This window comes from Nansenia antarctica, assembly GCF_963989245.1.
Source record: "Nansenia antarctica genome assembly, chromosome: 12".
NCBI lineage: Eukaryota > Metazoa > Chordata > Actinopteri > Argentiniformes > Microstomatidae > Nansenia > Nansenia antarctica.
In genome coordinates, this window is record NC_137682.1 from 14,670,843 (window position 1) to 14,692,767 (window position 21,925).

Below are 21,925 nucleotides of genomic sequence, written 5' to 3' on the forward strand. Positions count from 1 at the left end.
ACTATTGTAATAGGAATTGTTTGCAATGTTGTAGTTATATGTCTGTAGTACTGATGCATCTGCATGGTCATTCTAAAGCCGCATTAGTATCGGAAGTATGAGGCCTACTGTCTACTCTGACACAGCGTTATTGGAAGTCAAATAACTCTCTGTCGGTTGTTGAGTTACTTTTTTACAAACTGTATTTGGACATTTTGTCCTATTTGTTTGATCATTGTTCAAAATTATTTAACAACCCTATTTATCAAAACAAACAACAACAATAACAACTGAAGATGGCTGCAGTACAGGCCTGGCAGAGCAGCACCAGAGAATATTCTCTGCAGTAGATCACTAAGTAGCACTATAGCAGGTATCAAAGCGGTGTGCTGGAACACCTTGTTAGTGCATAGGTGCTCATTTTCTGTCTTTTGTGTTTTTTGACAAGCCATAACTTCTCGCTTAAAACATAGTTTTTGGTCATTAATCAATTAATAGAATGTGTCATAATTCAACTTGTTTTCAGGTAACAAGACAGCTCTTTGAACCATTGGTGATGCAACTCATCCACTGGTATACCAACAACAAGAAATTTGAAAGTCAGGATACAGTTGCTGTTTTGGAAGCAATTATGGTAAATCTGTCATTTTCCTTTTTGATGCTTTATCTTTGATATAAAATATGTAAATGTTCATTGTGGTGTAGCTACAATAGATGCAAGCATAATATCCAGAAAATCTTTGGTGTCATGTTGCCCAGAAAGAGCATCAACACAAATGTTCAATAAGGTCAGCTCTATATATTGAATATCAAATATTGTTATGATTCAGGATGGAGTGATTGATCCTGTGGATAGCACCCTCAGAGACTTCTGTGGCCAGTGCATTCAAGAATTTGTTAAGTGGTCCATCAAACAGACCACGCCCAAGCAACAAGAGAAGAGCCCTGCAAACATCAAGTCTCTGTTCAAGCGCATCTACAGCCTTGCCCTCCACCCCAACGGTTTCAAGAGACTAGGCGCTGCCTTGGCATTCAACAGCATCTACAGACAATTCAGGTAAGAGTAAGGAGAGGAGAAAGTTGTGGGGAGAGCAACCGCTTGAAAACTCACCTTAATGACTAGAAAGAGTAATGAAGCTTGTGTTACAGTTGGCAGGGGTTTAATACAAGCACACAGACATTGCAGAGGGGTGCATCTCAGTGCCACCTCTCCAGCGGACACACGGTATGAAGTGCTACCGAAAACCACCACAAGATGGTGACGAGCTGTAAAGAATCTACTTTATTATAGCAGCTCATGAATTGCAGAGATGAAGAATGGAAATGTTTTAAATATCAATGGTTTTAATGCTTTGTCCTCCTTATTTTAAGAGGGACCAAGTACTGGGACCTTTACAGAATAAAGTTAGGAATTTTCATGTGAGAGAGTTGCTGGATAAATTGTCATGCCTTTGGTTGTTAATTGGAAACCATCAAGAAAAAGATTATCCTCCCCCATCAATCATAGAGTATATCCTAAGATTAACAGTCAACTCCTGGCTGGCTTGGGAACTTAGTAGTAGTTTCAACAATAAAACAATTACAAAAACACATCTCGCTCCAGTCACACTGGAGTTTAGATGGCTCTAACCATCTGCCCTGTGCTCTCTACATTCTCTCTGGCAAGTCGGATATTTTTCTATAAACCTAAATGGTACTTTTAACTAAGCGCAATGCCATGTTTTCCATGTTGTAGAGCGTTGTTGTACGTTTATAATTCATTGTAACTTAGTTTGATGAATGACTACATAGAAATACATTAACGTATTTTATAATGATCCTGAGTTACTATATTGGGTGTCTTCCATTAATTGAAAACCAAAAAAGCTAGAACAAATAAACAAACATGAGATTATTAATTATTATAAAGACATTGTAAGGCAAGTATGGAGGCAAAAGAAGAAAACATCTGGCGTTGTTACTTGTCTTTTGTCTTTGTAGGGAAGAGGATGCCCTCGTGGAGCAGTTTGTGTTTGAAACGCTGGTCATATTTGTTGAAAGCCTGGCACTGGCACATTCAGATGAAGGATCGTTGGGTAATTGTGATTAATTTCATATTCACATTACACATGACTACTTAAGTGCTGTCATGTCTGTGATGGAAAAACGTTCTGTTAGAAACATACAAACTTGATTAATTGTGTATCGGATGCCCTGCTTCACTTTTTATTTTATTTTAAAGATTCTGAATTATTATTACCGGTAATATGGTTAGTGTTTTCTGGTCGGACCAGCCCAAAGCATGGGCAAAGTAGGCATATTATTACAAATTCAAGGGGCTTTCTTTGGTGGGACAACGACAGCACAGCAGCTGAAACGTGAAAGCCAACAGCGGAGTCACCTCACTTTTCTGAAAATGAAATCCGTTAAACAATTAATCAACTGTGCAAGGCCTTATATGTGAATTTTGGATTTTGTTATGAAGTCTCATGCTTAGTGAATATGCATATGAGGCACATCCTATTATGGCGATAATATTGCAATACCAACTTTTTTTTTTTTATCCTCAGGGACCTGGCACCAGTGTGGGATTGCAATCGATCACCTGAAGAGAATCATTAAACACAAAGCTGTCAGCCTTAATAAGCAGAGCACCAAAAGACGGATCCCAAGGTTAGCTCCCAGCTGGCTATTTCAATTTTGTTGGTGTTTTTCACATCACTTGTCATTGAAGTTAGACTTGTTTTGCCACCTACAGTGCCTTACTGTAAAGGGCATTACTGTCTCTAAAGCTAGTTATATGTTGTGTGAAAAAGAAGAGGTGCTTGATAATCCTCAATAGGTAAAAAGGTGGGAGGCACACAGTATACAGGGTCCATACAGTACCTACATACAGTCATGGACAAAAATATTGGCACCCCTGCACTTCTGTCAGATAATGCACTACGTCTCCCAGAAAACTGTTGCAATTACAACAGTAATTAGCAATTTGGTATTCACATGTTTATGGGGGGCGGCTGTGGCTCAACCGGTAGTGCCGGCTAGTGGGCCACATGTCGAAGTGTCCCTGAGCAAGGCACTAAACCCCTAATTGCTCCGAGGTCGCCTATAATGGCTGTGACCCCTTGTCGAGATGCCCCCTCTAGATCATAAATTCATTTAGTTGTACTATGTGCAATGACAAACTTTGAATCCCCACAAAACAAAAATGCAGAGAAATACAGAACTCTAAAAATGGACTGGACAAAATCGTAAGAAATAATTGTTGTTGAAACTAATAAGTATACACAAGAATAGTTTGATTTGTTGAAGCAAGCCAATTATCAACTATTTAAAAACGTATGCAGGAAACGGTAAACAATATTCTCACACTTTTCTTTTCATAAGGGGATTTCAACCGGATGAAAAGGTGTGTTTAACCGATGTTGTCATGTGGCTTTTGGAGCAATGCGGCCGACCTCAAACCGAATGCCGTCACAAGTGCATGGAGCTCTTTTATGAATTCGTACCATTATTACCAGGTGAGCTGTCCCCTTTTAAGTGTCTCTGAGTGTACATTTGAATGTTTATGAAGAGGCAAATATGAACATAGATTTAATAGAGACATTCTTCCTAGTTGTGAGCTCAGATTTACTTGGAATAAGTCATAGTGAGACTATTCCAGGAAGTAAATCTAAGTTAGCTATTAGGTTAATCAAATTAATTAAATGTGCACAAAATTTATAGAATTCCACTTCAACTATAGCCATGATTTTGTTCTAGCCCAAAAAAGGCCTTTGGTGGCAACTACCCGGCATTACTGTTTGAGCAACTAACTACAGGTCAGCCAGGTACAGCTCAGCACAGCCCAGCTCAGTCTGACTCTATTTTAGTATTGATACACTTGCATTATACAATTTCTTGTGGAGAGGTTTCAAAGTACACATACTGAGAGCGGTGGTTGGGTTGCTTGTCCAGTTCCTAGCATGGTTGAATGCTACCCCTGACCTGCAGCAAAGTTGCAAAAAAAAACAAAAAAATGCGAACATCAGTGAAAAAGTGTTGAACTAACCCTGAGTCAACAGGTTGTTTTCTGTGTGTGTGTGTGTCTCAGGTAAGAAATCACCATCTCAATGGATGGAGGAGCTGTTGGCGCTGCATGGCGTTGGCTTTCTAATTGCCAGGATGGAAGGTGGAGGACTCCTTTCCCAGCCCACGCTGTTAGACCTGTCCGGCCCCTTCAGCCTGAGGGCCACTCTGCAATGGATGGACCTGCTTCTGGCTGCCCTGGACTGCTATAACACCTTCATTGGGTTACATATCGTCAAGCCCCATCAGATACTTGGTAAGCCATGTGCCCCTTACCAAGGAATTACTTGTTTGCTCTTTCATCTGCATACACACTATACCCATGTTCTCCCTTTATTATAGAATACTGAAGGGCTGGCACATTGCATAAAAACGATCTTTGATTTAATACGTTTTTTCTATGTTCATAGGCTCCAATGAAAAGTCCAGCTTTTTGAAGGCCGTCAAATTCTTCCTGGCTGATCTCGCCACACAGGAGCTTGACACAGCAGAGACCTGTTTCAGAGTGGGTCAGAAGAGCTCCCTCCTCAGTCCGAGAGAAAGGGAGCTGTACAACTACAGCAAGTGCACCATCATTGTGCGACTCATGGAGTTTGCCTCAATGGTGCTGGTCAAATGTCAGATGGACTTTTGTAAGGTAGACATTCAATATTTGTTTGCTCATTACACATGTTGGTATGATATGTGTCTCATATGTGTATGATTTAAACATGTTGTACTTTCTAAATGATAAATAAAACCAATCTGAGAGAAAAAACTTCTCTATGGGGTTAACACATTGCTATGTGTTCTCTCTTCTCAGCTCCTGGAGCAGGATATTTTTGGCCCCCCATTTTTTGAACTTACAGCTCTGGTTGTGTGTGAGCCCTCCTCTATTGGCTTTAACATAGCTGACGTGGAGGTTATGAAGCACTTGCCAGAGGTTTGTGTTCCCCTGTTGGTGGCCATTCATGCCTCTCCATATCGGGACAGCCTGGTGAGCATCATCAGGAAGAAAATATCACACCAAAGGTATTTGTTGTTGAATATCCCATATCTACTCACATTCAGTCCCAAATCAGCCAATAAGATAACACTGATCCACCAGGCCAATAAAGTCATAGACACAAAAGAATATCAACATAGCTATACAGGATTAGGATTGCAAAATTTCTGTAAATTCAGGAAACATTCCTAAACCATGGCGGTTTAGCGGTTATTTTATAAATCTGGACATTTTGGAAATTATCAGAAATTGTATTACTTTAAGATAGTATTCTGCAAATGTTATATTTTATATATTACTTATCTGTGTGCACATCTTGTCGTAGAACATTTTGTTTCAGAGAAATATGCAGCTAGAGTCAGCTTGCTTGATAAATAGCTAAAGTAGCCAAATCACCCCAAAGACAGATTCAGTAGACATTATTGCTACAATTCCCCAAATTCCAGTAAATTACGGATTTAGACGTGTACTGGGAATATTCCTGTCCTTTGCAACCCTTTACATGATGTATTTATAGTACACAAACCTTTTCTAATGTTTGCATAAAACTGTGTTAAGCCCTATTCGCAAACGGCACTAGTATTATGTGGTGACGTTGGTAATTTGTAATAATTCCGGAGGTCGTCTGTGTATCATTTATATTTTGTGTCTTTTATTATTACTACTCAATCTTTTCCGCTTGTAAAGCGTCTTTGAGTGTCTCGAAAAGCACTATATAAGTCTAATGTATTATTATTATTATTATATACTAGCCCCGTGCGAATGGTGCTTTAAGCACTATGCTTTGTGTGGGATAAACAGCTATGAGTTTCAATATTGTCATGTTTTTTCACTGAACCACCAGACCATCAAAGAAATAGTGGTTCATTGTTTATTAATAATGGCATAAATGCTGTTTGTTTGTCTCAGTGTTGAGGAGTTGTGTGGTGTGGACCTCTACCATCCTGATACTTGTGCTAGCCATGCCAAGATTGAAATGATGCTCTCTGCCTGTAAGCAGATCCACAAAGCAGACTTCCTCAGCTCCATTCTGCATAGCCAGGTACTCTCTTAAGTTCATGTGTTCAGGGGGGAAAAGGTCATCATTCTTCAGGTTTTATCAGCTCTGCTTGCTCTGTTTCCATGTTTTATCTCTTGCACCATTTGGCATATCTTCTATGGTATAGAAACTCCTCAAGTTTGGAAATGTTATTTCAGTCGATTCTTCCTCCCCTTTAATAATAACAATTGGTATAGTATTTTATATTGGCAAATATTTTTATTGTATTGGCAAATATTTTTGGGCCGCTACCCACACGTTTATCTGTGTTGCTCATTCCCCAAATGCATGATCCTTACAAGTTGTACCTCGTTGTAAAGGTTTCCAACAATATAAAATACAATACCAATTGGTATTATTGAAGGGGAGGAATAATCAAACAAAATAACGTTTCCGAACCTTTTTTGAGGAGTTTATATATCTGTGTGTGTGTGTGTGTGTGTGCGTGTGTGTGTGTGTGTGTGTGTGTGTGTGTGTGTGTGTGTGTGTGCGTGACTGTGCCGTCTGGTATGTGTTAAAGGATCCTAGTTATTTTGGGTCCCTCGGGTCCAAACTTGTGATGGCGGTGTACAAAGGCATCGCCCCTGGAGAAGAGAGGAAGGCCCTCCCTTCCATGGATGTGAGCAGCAGGAGGCTAGCGGATGGACTTGTGCAGCTGGCATTTTCCTTTGGTAGACAGGTGAGGACTCTCTCATTTTATTTTTCAAATGCAAGAAATGTCTAATGTATGTTGTCTGGATTGAGGGACATTCAATGTGTCTGCAAATGTGAGATGTAAGAAAATAAGTGTTATTGTCTGTCTATGTCGCTGATATCGGCATTGGGGTTGAACTGGGTAAGCTATTCATAACTGTAAGGTCAGTTCCTGTACACCATGATGAGGGTAAGGCTATGGTAAGGAGCGCAAATTGACCATTTTTGACTTTTGGGCGTTAATAGTGCCTCAGGAAGTGACTTGGACATGTTGCCTATCAAAAAAGGTTTTGGTAGTTGCTTTCCAGATTGCTTTCTATGTGTGATTTTGAAATTGTAACAACGCTGTTGAGGGTGGACATGGGTTTCACAGTGGCAGAGTTGTATTAAGTGTCACATCGCACCCATGGACCTCTGTTGGGATGATTAGTGTTAATGGGAATTTGAATGGACAAGTAAGTCTAGTTCACTATCCTTCTTATCAAAGTACTTGATCAGACAGAAGGTGGAAACGCAATTAATGATTCATTTAGTTTTGTTCAAAACTATCGGGAAGATTCGCTGCACCACATTTGCTTGTCACTTGTTGTAAATGTGTGCTAGGGTCAAAATAAGGAAATGCAATAAACATGAATTAATACAGACTTTGACAGCCCTATTAGAAACAGACAGTACACCTTCCTCCTCTTGTTTTTCTCCCAGAGTGATCTGGTGGTGGACCTGCTGTTGAACACCATCATGCTCTCCGTGCCTCTTTCTGGTAGCCGCAGTCAGAACTTCCTCAGCTTCTCCCATGGCGAGTACTTCTACAGCCTCTTTCAGATGACCATCAACTCTGAGTTGCTGAGTAACCTGGACACTACCGTGCCACTGCTCATGAAGGCTGCCACACGAAACCCCAGCATGGTAAGCGCTTTCATCAAAGGGTGGGCAAGGTGCATTTAATTTTACGGCACATAAATGACTAGTTATTTACTTGGTAGAGATGTACTCATGCCAGGTTCTGGGATTGGTCAAAAGCCAAAGATACATTTGAAATTTGAAATTCAACCTGTCAACATAGATTTTGTTAAGTTGATAAATACACATATATATTTGAGCTATCCTGAAAACCTGGATTACCATGTTTAATAGGGGTGTAACGGTACACAGAAATTCTGGTACAAGTTTAGAAATGGTGAACCATTCCTTCAAGAGAGAACAAAAAGTGGTGGTGCTATCCAATCAGAGTACATAACTGCATGAATACATAATACATTTTGCCCCACTAGATACAAAGCTAGTGTGACTTCTCTTCTAAACGTACACACAACATATTTTGGTCCTTGTATTAACCTTGCACAATTACAGAGTTTGAAATAAATAAATGCTGCATCAGGATTTACTCAGATGCATGTTGGGTCTCTGTGTCAGGTGAGCGTGTTGCTGAATGGTATGCTGGACCACAGCTTCCGTGAGCGTTCAGTGAGGAAGATCCAAGGCAGTAGGCTGGTGGAACAGGTGTTGCCAATGTGGGAGTTCCTACGACCCTGGTGGAACACCGACGCATCCACACCGGAGAGCAAAACCGCCACCCTCTCACTGTTATCAAAGGTTCTACAGGTGCACAGTATTCTTCTATTTCTTTCCCTTCATTTCTTTTCTTTTACACTGTTTGAATAGTTTGTCAAACTGCTTGTATTTATTTTTTTTCTCTCATCAGATTGACTCATCTGTGTGCTCCAATCCTAACCATGATGCATTTCAAGAGGTCTTCACCACTTTCACAACACTTGTTGTGGACACGACGCTGCCATTAAATCTCAAGGTAATGAATTTAGGGTAGGGATGGATGGATGTATGACAGCTATTGATGATGGTTGAGACGATTATGTTATTTAAATGTGATGTTTAAATGTTTTATCTTTGTCTTTGCACCTGGTTTTGTTGCTGTGTCTTTTTAAAATAACGTTTTGTTCTTCACACATTTATTAATTTCCTGTACAACTGTTCAGAACAAAATAATAACATCTGAAACTAGAATTACCGGTAAGCATTTCTAACTTGGAAAACCCATTGACTTTCACCTTTGGCGAAGATTAATGCCTCAAAACGCTTCTTGTAGCAATCAGTGAGCTTGGTGCACCTTTCTTCTGACAATCTATTTTGTCCATGCTCCATGTTTAAAGGGTTCCTTCAACCAACTGCTGTTTTAGATCTCGCCATAGGTTTTCAATGGGATTCAGAAAGGACCCTCCGTTTTTGCTCTTGAGCATTGTGAGAGCTTCTAAATCATAGAAATCTTCTATTGTCAAAACAATATGCACTCATTGATATCTGTTTTTACTCACAGTGACATTTGTTTGAGAGCTGGTTGTAAAAAAAAGGATCATATGCTGTTGTCTCTGCAGAGTCAGGCCCTCATCATGCTCCCATTCTTCACCACCCTACGAGAACAGCCCTTAGACGAGCTAAAGAGATCTCTGGAGGCCCTGGTGGCCTCTCACTTCCCCATGCAATCAGATGAGTTCCCCAAGGGCTCGCTTCACAGCAACAACTACATGGACTGTATCCGAAAGGTAGGTCCGAAAGGTGGAGGGTTTAACAGCAAAAGCAAGGCTAGTGGTGGTCTAGTGGATAGTGAGTTGGACTTGTGATCGGAAGGTTGTGAGTTCAAATCCCGCCTGAAACCACACCACTACTAGTGTGCCCTTGAGTAAGGCACTTAGCCCTCAGTTACTCCAGGGGGAATGTCCCTGTAATTCGTAATTGTAAGCAGCTTTGGATAAAATCGTCTGCTAAATGGCAAAATTAATTAATTAATAAGGCTAAAACATCTAACAATTTACTGTTTACCTATTCTATTTTCTCTATGTTGAATTCCTTCTGGGGGGAAATACTGATGCAAATAAAGAATTGCTGTAGTTGACACTACAGTGTGTTCTAAATTATTATGATATTGGATATTCTTATTTTTCAGTTTTTGGATGCCTTAGAACTCTCTCAAAGTCCCTTCCTGTTGAAGTTACTGGCAGGAGTTCTGTGCCGAGATAAAAAGCACATCATGGAGGACTCTTTTCAAACATGTTTCCAAAGGCTTGCCAGACGGTGAGTAAAGCACTTATGCCCTGAAGTCCCAATACTATATTTGCCTTGTATAATTTTGTCATATTTCTGCTGTTATACAGTGGCTTCGGAAAGTATTCAGACCCTACATTTTGTTGTGTTAATAAAAATAAATAAACAAAATAATAATAATAATAATAACCTGTATTTGTATAGCACTTTTCCTGCAAACATTGCAGCTATTTATTTATAGTCTAAGTTGAAAATTGATAATAAAAAAAAAGTAAATCCACAAACAATACCCCATATTGGCAAAGCAAAAATATGTTAATTAACATGTAAATACAGAAACACCTCTTTTACAAAAGTGAGGCCCTTTGCTATGACACTTACAATTAGCTCAAATGCAGTAATGTCGTCAAAAGTCACTGAATACATTTATTTGAGTCCATCTTAATGCAGTTCGTGTGATTTTAGAATGAATATATTTGTTTATATAGGGTCTTTGATTTGCATAATAATCAATTAACGCCTGGGCATACAAATACTTTATCTTAAGGTTGAAGACCAACACACAATACAAACACCAAATGCTAGGTAACAGTGCCTATGGTTTTGACAGACATTCTCCATTTATCTATTCCTGAATTGTTATCTATCTTTCTATCGGTGTTTGTCGTGTGTTTGCAAGCAGGTGCAGCAGTGAGCAGCAGGTGTTGCTGCTCAGTGTGGTGTACCAGACCATTCAGCAGGGTGACGTCCCTGTTGTGTCCATGCTCCAAGCCATGCTAGAGAGGGTTCTGCTGCCTCTGGCCTCTCACTGTGACACCAAGGCCCTGACGGACTTTTTCATCACTAATGTCTCTGACATCATGGCGTCACTACTCGTTCGCTTCACTAAGGTTTAGTATTTCTCTTTTATATATACTATGTGGAATGCATTATATGCATTTTGGACGCATTACTGTTTATGCGTTTGGATATTATCTGTGTTTGGACAGTGCAAGGAATGTTGCAGAAGAAACTTTGTGTGCATACTCAGCCGGCTAAACGTCTTACAGTATCATTACAGAAGTGGAATATGTTTACATATTAAGATTGTAGGCCTATCTTTGAGATATTTTAAAGTATTATTTTTTTTTAATTTAGCCATTTAGAAATAAAAGCTCTTTATGCATGTAGTCCCCCTATATGAGGATTTCATCAAGTATTTTGACAAACTATTTGGAGGGGATTTCACATAGTGCTTTTATTTTTTAATGGTGAACATATAAACATGTTGCCTCATTGTCTTAATGTTGCTGGAGTATAGAACCTCTGTCTTATAGTAATGTAGTTTGAAATATTTGTAACGATTTAACTTTATTGATTGAATAATAATATGCGCCTAAAATGCAGTGATTCTGTAATTTAAGGCAAGCACACTTGAGCACAAACTCCCTCTACTGAAGTATAGAGGCAAAATATAAACTAACTGTCCAAACAAATGGAAGTGACTATATTTTTTAGTGTTAGTGTATTTCACAGTTGTAATTGGTAATTACTGTCAATTATTTTAGTTAAGCTTTAAAAAAAGATTTCCCCTAATGATCTTCTTCTTAATATTTCAGTCGAACGAAGAGGCATTTGAGGCCCAGTTGACCAAGAGAAATGGATCCTTCCAGCTGATGGAGCTTCTCTACTCTCGCTTTCCCAAAGAGGAGGTGTACTCCAAAGACTCACGTATCAACCAGGCCTACGTTGGTTCAGGCCAAACAGAGGGGAATGAGCTATCAAAGACTTTGATCAAGTAAGGACTAACTATATATCATTGTGAGCAAGAAAATGTAGCTGTATTTTAGTTGATGAATTTCTATTACTGGTAATGGACTCAGTTTTAAAGGTATAGTACATTTCTTTGACAAACTGTCCTTAATTACTCCTTTTCTGCCTAGTGTGATGTACATATTTTCTTTGAGTTATTACATACATATATAATAATATCATTATAATGCAGGCTACTATAGTAGGTTATTCATTTCTACTTTAAGATTGGTTTCCGTCTGCATAATACTGAACTCGTATCGAGTTTGAAATGATGGTATTTTGACAGCACAAATTTCCTGTATCTATTAATGAATATTTTTCTTTATAGCCTGCAAAATGTAAACACCTGTCTTAAACTCGGAATTGTTTTGTTAAATGAAATTGTAATTTCACTCAGGTCCTGCTTCGAGGCCTTCACTGAGAACATGACAGGGGAGACTCAGCTCTTGGAGATGAGGAGGCAGTACCATTGTGCTGCATATAACTGTGCAATTGCAGTGATCAGCTGCAGTTTCAACGAGACCAAATTCTACCAAGGATTCCTCTTCACAGAGAAACCTGAGAAGGTGATATTATTTTTGTTTTCACAATTGAATTTGGTACCCTGTGTGGTTCCTTGGAATGATTGAGAGAAGGCAAGGCAAGTTTATTTGTATAGCACATTTCATACAACAGGGGCAATTCAAAGTGCTTTACATACAGCAGTAAAAAGATACATCAAGAGGAGAAAAGTAAACAACGAATACTGAAGCTCTAACCTGTTCAGGGGCAGGCTAATTCCACATTATCCTGAATTTGTGCCCAGAGATGCGTGCAGGCTTCTATATGCCATTTCCATTCAAACCATCCCCCCCAAAACATTTTCTACTATTTCTATTATTCTAATATTCTTAATACAATGTGCTTTCTCTCTTTTCCAGAATCAATTCATTTTTGAAAATATCATTGATATTCAAAGGACATACTCATTCCCTATTGAAGTCGAGGTATGTTGGGTTGTTTTATTTTTTCACACTTGAAACATACTTTTAAGGCTCATCAATTTACAACGTTTTTTTTATTTTTTTGGGGGGGGCGGTATATTTTATTTTTTATTTTAAATTATAATTTGTTTGGTGTGTGACCCTTTTTTTCCTCTGTTAGGAAAGGAAAGGGATTCAAGATAACAATTAAAAGCACCATCTTCTTATCAACATGTTTAGGTTTATAGTGACACACACAACACATTAATTGACGATTTCTTCTAAACAAACTCACACATTTTTATTTCATTTTTTTTTTTTTATTTAATTTTTATTTAACCAGGCATGGCCAATAAGAACTAATTCTTATTTACATTGGCGGCCTGGCAAAAGACAAAGGCCTCTTGCAGGGTGGGGGGGAGGGGCCGAAAAGAAATCAGGTTATATGTTAAAAACAAAGAACACACACGACAGACAGCGGCACACATCCAAAATTCCAGCACAGTTAAAAGAGTAAAAACATACGTACATCTCCACACCTCCTCCATTTACAGTCATAGCATCAAGTTAAAGGGACAGCGTCACACATCCACATAAACCCGCACAACATTAAGCACAGCAAAAAGCACACTAACAGCATTAGAGAATTAGCAATACATACAGTATGCAAATGTGGTTTATTAGCTCAGGGATGCTGAAGGGCAGAAACTATCGGTTACTTTTACAAGCCACAACACCACGCTTTACGTGTTGTAAAGAAAGTGCTGGACAGTAAATTTGTTATATACTTTTGGGGTTCATAAATTAACAGTTTTTATGTTCAGAGAAAGTTAATTATTTGTTTATGGATAGACCTTGAATCAGTTATAAACAGTTGATTGTTTCTAATTTTTGCATTTTCTTGACTTCCTTTAGGTTCCTCTTGAGAGAAAGAAAAAATACATTATGATTCGGAAAGAAGTAAGCGAGGAAAGTGGAGGTACGGGTAACACTTCAGAGAACAAAACACATGTTGGAGATTTAACAGCTTTAAATAAGACAAAGCTGTTGAGATATTGTCATTGGTTGAAATCACAAAATCCAGTTGGTTTTCAGGTGCGTGTCTTTGTTATTTTGCTTCTTTCAGCAGCCGGCCAACTCAACTTGGTGATTCAGTGGTAGAAAACAGAACGAATATAGTAGCTTCTTAGAGTTGCTCTAAGAAGCACAAAAATGTTCGGAACTCTGAAACACCTACAGTGGGGGAAATAAGTATTTCACCCCCTGCTGATTTTGTGAGTTTACCCCCTTACAAAGAAATGAACAGTCTATAATTTTAATGGTAGGTTCATTTTAACAGTAAGAGACAGAATATTAAAAAATCCCAGAAAATCCCATTATATGAATTTTGAAAGATTATTTGTGTTTTATTGAGTAAAATACTTATTTCACCCCCTAGCAAAACATGACTCAGTACTTGGTGAAAAAACACTTGTTGACAAGCACAGCGGTCAGACGTTTCTTGTAGTTGATCACAAAGTTTGCGCAGATCCCAGGAGGGATTTTGGCCCACTCCTCTTTGCAGATCCTCTCCAAATCCTTAAGGTTTGGAGGTTGTCGCTTGGCAACTCGAAGCTTCAGCTCCCTCCACAGATTTTCTATGGGATTATGGTCCGGAGACTGACTAGGCCACTCCATGACCTTAATGTGCTTCTTCTTCAGCCACTCCTTTGTTGCATTGGCCGTATGTTTTGGGTCATTTTGTGCTGGAAGACCCATCCATGACCATTTCCAGTGTCCTCGCACAATGGAATGGAATGAAAAGTCCTGTCCATACAGTATGTCATTCCAGGCAAACTTAAGGAAATACTAATAAATATCTATAAATATAAAATGAATCTAATAAACTTCTTCGACCCAGGTCTCATAGAAACAGCAAAGCATGTTTATCAATTGTATTTTCACTTTATTTTGTTCTCTTCAGAAGAGCCAGTCTACCTGTCCTCCCAGGCCTACATGGCTGACAGCAGCTTGAGTGAGGAGATGAGTCAGTTTGACTTCTCAACAGGAGTCCAAAGCTTCTCCTACAATTCCCAGAATCCTGCTGGACACAGCCGTACCATAAGGACCAGGGTCAGTCAGATTGCCTTGTCTCTTTCCATGCATACCTCTTTCGAAGGTCATCAATAAATGCATTATGTGTTGTGTAGTTATCCAAGATTTTCAACACTAGATTTTCTAGTTCAATAGATATACCCAACTGAGATAAAGCCATGCATTTGTGGATAAAAAAGTAGTGTTAATGATATTAAATCCACAGACATAATTTGATTTGCAAATGCAGATTCAACAGTTGTAATATGAATGTGTTGTCTAACTATATAATGCTTTAATTATAACTTAAGATAAACTATAAACTACTAAGATTTACATTTTTACATTTACATTTTTGGCATTTAGCAGACGCCTTATTCCAAAGCGACTTACAATCGATACATTTGATTAAGCAAGTGAATCATCAATTCACCAGTCGTAGCAGGAAGAGTAATCTAGCTCAGGCCAAGGCAGTCGTCGTGATAGAATTTTGGGACACAGGAGAAACAGTACAAGGGGGGAAATAGACACAGTATAGGGGGAAGCAGCTGTTTCAGGAGGCGCAGTGCTGGGGTTAGTAGATGTCTCACAAGGAGCAGTTAAAGTGTAACCTGAGGAGATGGCTCATCAGTCTCCGGCGGAAGATGGGTAGTGACTCTGCAGTTCTGACAGCCGTGGGAAGCTCATTCCACCAGCGGGGAGTCAGTATAGTGAAGAGACGTGTCCGGGCAGCGTGACTGCCGTGTTGGTAGAGGTTGTGGGACCAGTCGGGAGTCACGCTGCCCGGTCACGTCTCTTCACTGTACTGGCTCCCCGCTGGTGGAATGAGCTTCCAGCAGCTATGTGCAATAAAGTGGAATGACACAGGAAAAAAGTATTGAACACGGTAAGAAAAAGCACTAAACCAGCTTATGCCACTAATCGTAGCGTCCTGAAGCTGTCATTGGAAACAAAGGCTTCTCCACCAAGTGTTGAATACATTTCAGTTAGCGTGTTCAGCGCTTCTTTCCTGTGTCGTTCCCCAGTATTGCACAGAACCTTTTTTAATGTGAGCTGCATTTAAAAAAAAAAAAAAACGTTGTTGAATACTTATTTCACCCACTTTATCTACCAATTCCAGATTGCCTTATTAATCCTAACTCAAGCCTTCTGTGTTTAATTACTATTTATTACTGTTTGCTATGATTTGTGTTGTGAAATAAAAAAACAACAAAATTTGATCGATTTCTATAGATTTTTGGTGTTAACAGTTAATGCATCGTGACAGTGGCTAGGAAGCAAAACCGATGTGTGGTGCGATTGTCCATAGACTGCTTTAAGGGTAAGGAAGCAAAGAATTGATTTGGGTGAACTATCCCCTTAGGAACGAGTGGAGGGCATTGTGGCCAAGGAGTCTGTCGATCTGGAAATGGATGAAGTCAATGAGCACGAGTGCATGGCCACCATGACTGCTCTGATAAGCCACATGCGGAGGAACAACATCACTCCTACAGTGGAGCAGGTCGGCATCACATACACAAGAACACCATGGTGGATTTGATAAAGATCACAGAGGGGATTGAAATGGCCGTGCAGGTTAAAAACGTTAAAAACGTTTCATCTGGATCAGCATTATCCCGATTCTTTTCTCTGATCCAGGATCAGATCTATCTGTCGGATCAGATGAATCTGTCTGATTCTGAGTCGTATTGGGGAAATCAGCCAGCTCGATCTGATCCCGGATCAGAAGATCCGGGAAGAATTGTCATTCTGATCCAGATTAAACGTTTTGAACAACTGTCCCCTGGTGTCTCTCTCAAACAAATCACGGTTGGGAGCGTCTTAGAGTTGCAGACAAGTATATTTTTCAGATACAACATTATATATAGGGTCAACCTACTTTCTTTTGATGCAGGCCTGTCACAGATACAGTGCCCTCCATAAGTATGTCCCAGTGAAGCAATTTTTCTTCTTTTGGCTCTATACTCCAAAAGTTATACTTGACTGCAACTCTAGGAACAAGAGCGCAAGAGACTGTATGTTATCAGCCCAGTTCAGCTCACTGTCATCATTGCTAGAAAAAATATCTGAATAAGCAGTGTGGATTGGAACGCAATGCTAGTGATTGTTTAATCTTTTGGTTATTTTGTTTTGGTCTTTTGTTATTCTGTCCAGCACTTGAAACAATTTGCATGCGTTTTTCTCTTTCGTTTTGTAGGGGAGTGAACCCAGTGAACTCCCACCCTGGATGAAGTTCCTGCAAGGAAAGTTGGGAAATCCATCGACACCACTAAATATCCGACTCTTCATTGCAAAGCTGATCATCAACACTGAGGAGGTGAAGGCTTCCTTTCCATCCGTCCACCACCTTACAATGACCCGTCTCCTGCCAGTATAGGGCCTACCTACATAATTACAAACTGGAAGCCGGTCCCTCTCTACATTTTCTCTAAACTCTATCATTACTAAATATCAGTTGAATTTTCTCGCGGTTGGGAGAAAGTATTGTATCAGCATCAACGCAGCCGTTTTATTGTAGAGTCTCTGAACACAGTGTATAATCAGTGTATAATATCTGAACATAAATACAAATATATATATAAATAAATAAAATAATGGAAAATAAATTAAATGGTCTGTAATGATAATATTATATCATATCATCAGCACTGCTAGCATAAACGTACAAACTTTACAAAGTCTTATTTCTTCTACAATAATAAGCATTACATGATCCTTTTCTTAAAAGGATATCACTTTTAAAACAAATATGAGCTAGATGAAATATGAGCTAGATGAAATATGAGCTAGATGAAATATGAGCTAGATGAAATACGAGCAGCTGGCTGGAGCTTCTGAGCTGTCTGTAACAACAGTCTGTCTGTCAACATCTAAAGTGGATGAAATGGGAGAATATTTGTACAGCATTAGTTTTACAGATGTTACAAGTAGCATTGTTGTTGTTTTTCCTTTGTGAAAATAAGCCACGCTTTGGACCGCTTCTTCCTAGACTTTAGTTAGGGTGTATATTTTGCATTTAGTGAGTACGGTAATTGTAGCCTATATTATATGTGTTTATTGTGTGACATTGTTGAAGCCCTATGTAAAACAAGCATTTAATGCTGGCTGGGTAGTTTAAAGAAAATGTGAGTAAGATGGTCAGACAGTAGGATATCCAGAGAGATGAGAGAAAAAGGTTAGAGGCGTGTTACGGTTTTATTTGGGTATAGCTACTTCCTGTGCTGGACAGGTCTGATTTTCTTGTAAATCCTCAGGTTTTTCGACCATATGCCAGGCTGTGGCTGGGACCACTGTTACAGCTTGTCGTCTCTGGAAACAACGGAGGAGAAGGCATCCACTTCATGGTGGTGGATGTAGTGGTCACAGTGCTCTCCTGGATAGGCCTGGCCAGCCCCAAGGTTTGTTGGACTTTCTTCTCTGCCCTTCCTCGTCTTGCTACTCCCAGAATATAATACCTATAACACAGCTCCTTAAATGCAATTGACTTGCTTTTTGCAGCTATTCTGTGAATTAAAATTAATCAGAAAATGGTATGTTACCAATGGTATGTTACCAATATGCCAAATTCAGTGGGGGTGAAGTGTATGTGATTGAATAAAGCACAGATCATGTAGGTAATATGTAGATTTCCCTTGGAATTGAACACTTACATCTGTATACATTTTCATCCCAGGGCAACACAAGAGACGAAGTCTTGGCTAATCGTCTACTGGCGTTCCTCATGAAGAACAGCTTCCACCCCAAGAGGGCCGTCTTCAGGCACAACCTGGAGATCATTCGCACAGTGGTGGAGTGCTGGAAAGACTGCCTACATGTGCCCTACAAGTAACAATGATATTGCCCTACTGATAACACTGTCTATGAAGCCCATGAGTTATAATACAGTATTAGAATCCGACGGTCCGACAGCGGGCCCTAGCACCATGTGCAAATAGTCTTAACCTGTACGCACTTCCTATGTTCCTATGTTTACGTAGGTTGTCATGCGTTACATCCTCTCAAAGATTCTAGCCCTTCGAGCCAAATAATCCATCTCAAGATACAATCACAACAGCAGGCACAATTGACGTCGCCGACAGACCACCAACAAACACACTACATTGACAAATTTGATAAAATAATGATAAGCAGATAATAATGACAATGCAGTGCTCGTTTTTAGCCACTACAGTCCATTGATTTTGCAGAATTCCAATGATTAAGTATCCTGCTGGGACCATACGTATATACTGAAGAATGTATGCACTCACTGCAATATAAGTCGGTTTGGATAAAGGCGTCAGCTAAATGGCATATTTTATTAATGTAGTTTCAGTACTACTTGAAAATGGGCTGTGAAGTGAAGTTTCTCCCCTTTTACCTGTGCAGCCTGATCTACGAGCGTTTCTGTGGCATCGACCCCAAGAGTAAAGATAACACAGTGGGACTTCAACTGCTGGGGATCATTCTTGCCAATAATCTCCCTGTGTATGACGCCTCCTGTGGAATCGACTATGAGAGGTAACAGGCCTGTATGCTTGTTATACATGTTAAAGGTACCAGCTGCCTCTGTGAATGAGAAAGGAAGTTCACATAGGAAGTTGCTGAAGAAACTTTGTGGGCTTGCCTCAGCTGGCTACATGTGTATTGTCAGTAGTGTAAGTTTAAAATTGTCTTTAGTATGAATGAATGAATGAATGAACGAATGAATGAATGAATGAATGAATGAATGAATGAATGAATGAATGAATGAATGGTCTTTATTGTCATTGATATAGTACAGGTACCATACAACGAAATTTGGGAGGGGGGGCTCCCCTGGTGCTAGGAAAAAAAAACTAAAAACAAGAAGGGAAAAGAGCTGGTTTACATAAATAAAGGCTATGTACACTATCCACTATACTATACTATACAAATAAAACACTGTGCTGTACTCTATTCTATGCTATACCTATTCTAACATTTCCTATCTCTGAACCTTATGTACCCGAGGGTTGTCATATTGCACATAGTGTTATTGCACATTCATTTAAAGTGTCGCAGTTTGCAGGTTTGAAATGTTCACAGTTGTGTTTCAGTATTGCACTTGATTACAATCTAGTAGCTGCCATCAAATTGTCTAGATTGTCCAGGGCCTAGAACCTAGGTCTTTGCTGTGTTAGTAAAGCAGTAGTAAAGTAAAGTAGTAAAGCAGCAAACTACTAGTGGTTGCTGTATTGGTGACTGTTAATAGAAGTTCTTGTAGTAGTGACTTTATTAGACTAAACTAAAGTTTATTATTAGTTAGGTTGCTAGTGTATATGAGAGAGTTGTATTTATTATGTATGTAGTTGACTGACAATACATTACTTAACATTTCACTTTACACATCAATATAAATAGATTTATATCCATAGTCCCTGGGCAGGTTAAAAGCAGGGCAACATAATATACACATGTTGGGGATAAACTATTCATGGTTACAACATCGATTTGTTTTCAGCCATATTCTTGGCAAGTGGCATAATTATTGCAGCCTCATATTTCTGTGGTTAGGGTTGGTAGGCAAGTGGCATAATTATTGCAGCCTCATATTTCTGTGGTTAGGGTTGGTAGCTCTGGTTCAGTGGAGAGAATTGGTTATTGTGGGTTAATAATATAAAATACACACTAAATCAGACTTTATTTGTATAGCACATTTCATACATAAATACTATACAAAGTACCTTGTAAACATGGAAATCTATGTCCTAGTATGGCGTTTTATGGGAGCATTGACATAGTCAACTGTAAATTAGTTATTAATCCTTTAATGCAGTGGTTCTCAAACCTCTCCTCGGGGACCCCCAGCCGCTCCACATATTTGATCTGTTCCACCACCAGCACACCTGATTCAACTAATCAAGTACAAAGCAATTATGATTTGTACTTGACTAGTTGAATCAGGTGTGCTGGTGGTGGAACAGATCAGGTGAGTACACCTTTAATTGTTACAAGGAAAGTTGATGTAAAACATGGCCGATGCTCCAGAGAGGGTGAGGGATGGAGTTGTTGTTTAATGTGTCACGTGTTTTCAGGTACATCCAGTCCCTCACCAACAACCTGTCCTTCACAAGATTCAAAGAAGTTTCCTCTGCTGCTGCTGAGATTATTGGCCTGATCTTGAAGAACACGACTGAAAAAGACAGTGTATGTGTTAACTTCATCTTCATAATCTTGTTATGAAAATGTAATCAAATGGCTTAATTTATTGTTTGCTTTAATGATTTTAATACGTTTCATGATAGTGTACTGTAGGCGGCGTTGATAAACGCAGGTGCAAAGGAGGAGAGGTAGATTGCAATCATCCAAGGTGATAGTGACACACTTATTATCGCATTGCACCCTTTTGCCTGGATCTAGCTGATCTAATCACCGACACACACTTTCATAGCAGGCACATACAGCATCATAACTTCGCTTGTTGTATTATTCCTTCTCTCATCCATGCACTCTTCTCCTCTCACCTTTTCCATTCGCCTGGGAACTTAAGTTCACAACAGCTGTCTGTAAAACCAGGAGCAGAAACCTCCCCCATAACCGCTACACAACATACACTGTTACATTTACCTTGCATTTTGGACATTTATCAACATCTGTATTTATTTTATTACATCCCAATGTACAAGTACACACGGGCAAAATTATTTGGCTTAAGTTCCTCAACATTCGCATTGCAGAATCAAGATACAAAATCACAATAATAGAGTAAAGGTTATATGGCGCTGTCACCCTACAGTTGTTTTAGCAGACACTTTTATCCAAAGCGACAACAAGTACATTAATCTAAAAGCACGTGAATCACCTATACATCAGTCATCAGAAGAAAAATAAATCTATGCTAGGACCAGGGGCCATTGGCAGTCACAATATCCTTATCCACTCTCATACCATCATCACACAGTCTCTCATACACACTAACCCACATTTTAATTTGTAAACATTTAAAAAAAAAAAAATCTGAATATTTTGTGTTCATCGCAATTAAATCTATTTTCAAGTCAGGCATAACACAATTTGGAACAATTCCAGGATCCTGATTTCTTACTGAAGGCACTGTAAATGAAAATGATATTTAAGTGTATAAATTGTGAACCATTCCGTTAACTATGCAACATTGGTTAACCTAATGCTGAATACCTGCTTTTTCTTTCAGCATCCTGATGCATCTTTACTCAGTCTTGCTACTAGTAAGTTAATGGATTTGAATAAAAAACAACTGGATGACAGCTTCATTATTTGCTTGAGCAATGTGTCAAAGCACTTTCCTCCAATTATGGACAGGTAAGAATGATTATT

General features: G+C 39.2%; 1 protein-coding gene across 1 annotated transcript in view; it reads left to right on the top strand.

Moving 5' to 3' along the window:
• prkdc (protein kinase, DNA-activated, catalytic subunit) overlaps window positions 1–21,925 on the top strand; it is a gene marked incomplete at its 5' end in the record, with an annotated part of 71,567 nt that overhangs the window by 24,372 nt on the left and 25,270 nt on the right. The window contains 28 exons of the mRNA XM_080543236.1: window positions 506–613; window positions 810–1,036; window positions 1,960–2,054; window positions 2,529–2,631; window positions 3,346–3,479; window positions 4,052–4,282; window positions 4,437–4,663; window positions 4,829–5,037; window positions 5,921–6,053; window positions 6,571–6,729; window positions 7,446–7,649; window positions 8,157–8,345; window positions 8,446–8,550; window positions 9,134–9,301; window positions 9,703–9,830; window positions 10,483–10,690; window positions 11,399–11,577; window positions 11,992–12,160; window positions 12,515–12,580; window positions 13,472–13,535; window positions 14,520–14,668; window positions 15,993–16,130; window positions 16,827–16,946; window positions 17,884–18,027; window positions 18,303–18,454; window positions 18,998–19,129; window positions 20,665–20,776; window positions 21,783–21,910. Of these exons, the coding sequence (XP_080399362.1) occupies window positions 506–613; window positions 810–1,036; window positions 1,960–2,054; window positions 2,529–2,631; window positions 3,346–3,479; window positions 4,052–4,282; window positions 4,437–4,663; window positions 4,829–5,037; window positions 5,921–6,053; window positions 6,571–6,729; window positions 7,446–7,649; window positions 8,157–8,345; window positions 8,446–8,550; window positions 9,134–9,301; window positions 9,703–9,830; window positions 10,483–10,690; window positions 11,399–11,577; window positions 11,992–12,160; window positions 12,515–12,580; window positions 13,472–13,535; window positions 14,520–14,668; window positions 15,993–16,130; window positions 16,827–16,946; window positions 17,884–18,027; window positions 18,303–18,454; window positions 18,998–19,129; window positions 20,665–20,776; window positions 21,783–21,910 (4,181 nt within the window). The remainder of the gene's footprint in view (window positions 1–505; window positions 614–809; window positions 1,037–1,959; window positions 2,055–2,528; window positions 2,632–3,345; window positions 3,480–4,051; window positions 4,283–4,436; window positions 4,664–4,828; window positions 5,038–5,920; window positions 6,054–6,570; window positions 6,730–7,445; window positions 7,650–8,156; window positions 8,346–8,445; window positions 8,551–9,133; window positions 9,302–9,702; window positions 9,831–10,482; window positions 10,691–11,398; window positions 11,578–11,991; window positions 12,161–12,514; window positions 12,581–13,471; window positions 13,536–14,519; window positions 14,669–15,992; window positions 16,131–16,826; window positions 16,947–17,883; window positions 18,028–18,302; window positions 18,455–18,997; window positions 19,130–20,664; window positions 20,777–21,782; window positions 21,911–21,925) is intronic.